The sequence below is a fragment of the Cebus imitator genome, unplaced genomic scaffold (assembly GCF_001604975.1).
Source record: "Cebus imitator isolate Cc_AM_T3 unplaced genomic scaffold, Cebus_imitator-1.0 Scaffold296, whole genome shotgun sequence".
In the NCBI taxonomy this organism is placed as follows: Eukaryota; Metazoa; Chordata; class Mammalia; order Primates; family Cebidae; genus Cebus; species Cebus imitator.
The window spans coordinates 1,695,984-1,698,651 of NW_016107611.1; the positions used below are offsets into that span (position 1 = coordinate 1,695,984).

Here is a 2,668-nt window from a genome sequence, read left to right on the forward strand (position 1 = left end):
GAGGGTGGGCACTGTGGCTCACACCTGTAATCCCACCACTTTGGGAGGCTGAGGTGGGCAGATCACTTAAGGTCTGGAGTTCGAGACCAGCCTGGGCAACATGGCAAAACCCCATCTCTACCAAAAATACAAAAACCAGCTGGGCACAGTGGTGCCTGCCTGTAGTCCCAGCTACTCAGAAGGCTGAGGTATCATTTGAACCCAGGAGGCGGAGATTGTAGTGAGCCAAGTTAGAGCCATTGTACTCCACCCTGAGCAACAGGGTGAGTCCATCTCAAAAAAAAAAAAAAAAGGCCGGGCACGGTGGCTCACGCCTGTAATCCCAGCACTTTGGGAGGCCGAGGCAGGTGGATCATAAGGTCAGGAGTTCAAGATCAGCCTGAACAACGTGCTGAAGCCCTGTCTCAAAAAAAAAAAATCCAGAAATGCTTCAAATTATGGAATCACAGAATTTGAAATAAGGAATCTTAAAACCTAAAAATATTTAAAATCTTGAAATCTTAGAATCATCCCATCTGTATATCTTAGCACCCAGGCTCCTCTCGTCGATTGAAACCTAGTTTTCTAAATCTTTTTAAATCTTTTTTTTTTTTTTTTTGAGATGGAGTCTCACTCTTTGCCCAGGCTGTAGTGCAGCGGTGGGATCTCAGCTCACTGCAACCTGCCTCCCGTGTTCAAGTGATCCTTCTGCCTTAGCCTCCCGAGTAGCTGGGACTACAGGTGCATGCCACCACACCTGGCTAATTTTTGTATTTTCAGTAGAGACAGGGTCTCACCATGCTGGCCAGGCTGGTCTCGAACTCCTGACCTCGTGATCCGTCCGCCTCAGCTTCCCAAAGTGCTGGGATTACAGGCGTGAACCCCCGTGCCCAACAAAAATCTTTTTAAATCTTTGACTATCCGAATCAGGGATTCAAAGAGTCAAAGCCAGTCTAGCAATAATAGTTTATAATAAAGATAAGACGAATAACCAAGATGTACTGAGCACTTCGTGTACACCAGGCACTGCTTTTAACACTCTACATAAATTCACTCATTTAATCCTCACAAGAACACCAGAAGCCAAAAATTATTGTGATCCCTATCTTATAGATGGGAAACTGGGGCAGAGAAAAATGAAATCAATTGCCCAAGGTCACAAAGCTAGTAAAGATAGTAAATGGTAGAGCTGGGATTTGAACTCAGAGAGAATGGTTCAAGTCTAAGTTCTTATTTTTGAGACAGAGCAGCTGGGGTGCAGTGCCTCAGTCACAGTTCACTGTAACCTTCAACCCCCTGGACCCAAGCGATCCTCAGCCTCTCGAGTAGATGGAACCACAGGTGTAAGCCATCACACCTGGCTTTTTTTTGTTTTTGTTCTGAGTCAGTCTGCTCTGTCACCCAGGCTGGGGTGCAGTGGCGAGATCTCACTCACTGCAACCTCTGCCTCCCTGCCTCAGCCTCCTGAGTAGCTAGGATTACAGGTGTGCACCACTATGCCTGGCTAATTTTATTTTAGAGGCAGGGTTTTACCATGTTGGCCAGGCTGATCTTGAACTTCTGACATCAAGTGATCTCCCCTCCTCGGTCTACCAAAGTGCTGGGATTACAGGCTTGAGCTTCCGCTCCTGGTCCGAAGGCGGGTCCTTTAGGGCGGGGCTTGGGCGTAGGGAGGTGCTGGGTCCAGGGGCGGGGCCCGGAAAGTAGGTGGGGCTTGTTTTGAGGGGCGGGGCTTGATATGGGGGTGGAGCCAGGTCCGGGGAGGGGCAGGGCCCTGGAAAGTGGGTGGGGCAGGGCTCCGTATAGGCAAGGGGCGGGGCCTCGGAGTGGGTCGTTCCAGGTGGAGTCAGAAGTCTGCAGCAAAGAGTGGACACCCACCTTCTGCAGCCCCACGCAGAAGCGGCGGAAAACCTCCTTCATATTGCCCCCCTTCTCCATGGAGATGACTCGGAGGTGATCCTCCTCGTTCACCCACACCAGGAAGCTCTTGTTGTCATTGTGCCTAGAGTGAGGTGCCGCAGCAAGAGGCCAAGGTGTCAGCTCCGCGGGAACCCATTCCCACCCCTCCCCCAGACTTCGGCCCACCGTCCGGCGGACGCGGGCCTGAGGGTTGGGAGGTGGGTGGCATCCGCCTCCTCCAAACGTAGAAGCTTAAACCTGTAGACTCTAACGTCACAGGACCTGCAAAACCTTGAATCCTGTGATCAAGGGCTTTTAGGGGCTTAAATCTTTGAACAGCATTGTTATAGATCCTTGGGATCTCAGGAAGTTTGACAAACAGAAGCTTGGAATCAGAATTGATAACATCTTGGAAATCCTGATGTAGGATTTCCCATCGCACTGTATTAGCTCCCAATCCTAGCATCTCGGAAGCGGGATCTTAGAACGTAAAATATTAAGATCAGGAAATGGTTGGGTGCTGTGGCTCATGCCTGTAATCCCAGCACTTTGGGAGGCCGAGGCCGGAGGATCACCTGAGCCCAGGAGTTCAAGGCCAGCCTGGGTGACATGGCAAGACCCCCATATCTACAAAATTAAAAAATTAGTGGACGTGGTGGCACACGTGCCTGTAGTCCAAGCCACTTGGGAGGCTAAGGTGGAGGATCACTTGGCCTTGGAAGGTCCAGGCTGCACTGAGGTATGATCTCACCACTGTGCTCCAGCCTAGGCAACAGAGCAAGACTCTGTC

General features: G+C 50.7%; 1 protein-coding gene across 1 annotated transcript in view; it reads right to left on the minus strand.

Moving 5' to 3' along the window:
- The window catches only part of CKM (creatine kinase, M-type), a 21,454-nt gene that overhangs the window by 2,849 nt on the left and 15,937 nt on the right, over positions 1-2,668 (minus strand). Inside the window, exon 6 of the mRNA XM_017502452.2 lies at positions 1,858-1,981. Coding sequence (XP_017357941.1) covers positions 1,858-1,981 — 124 coding nt within the window. The remainder of the gene's footprint in view (positions 1-1,857; positions 1,982-2,668) is intronic.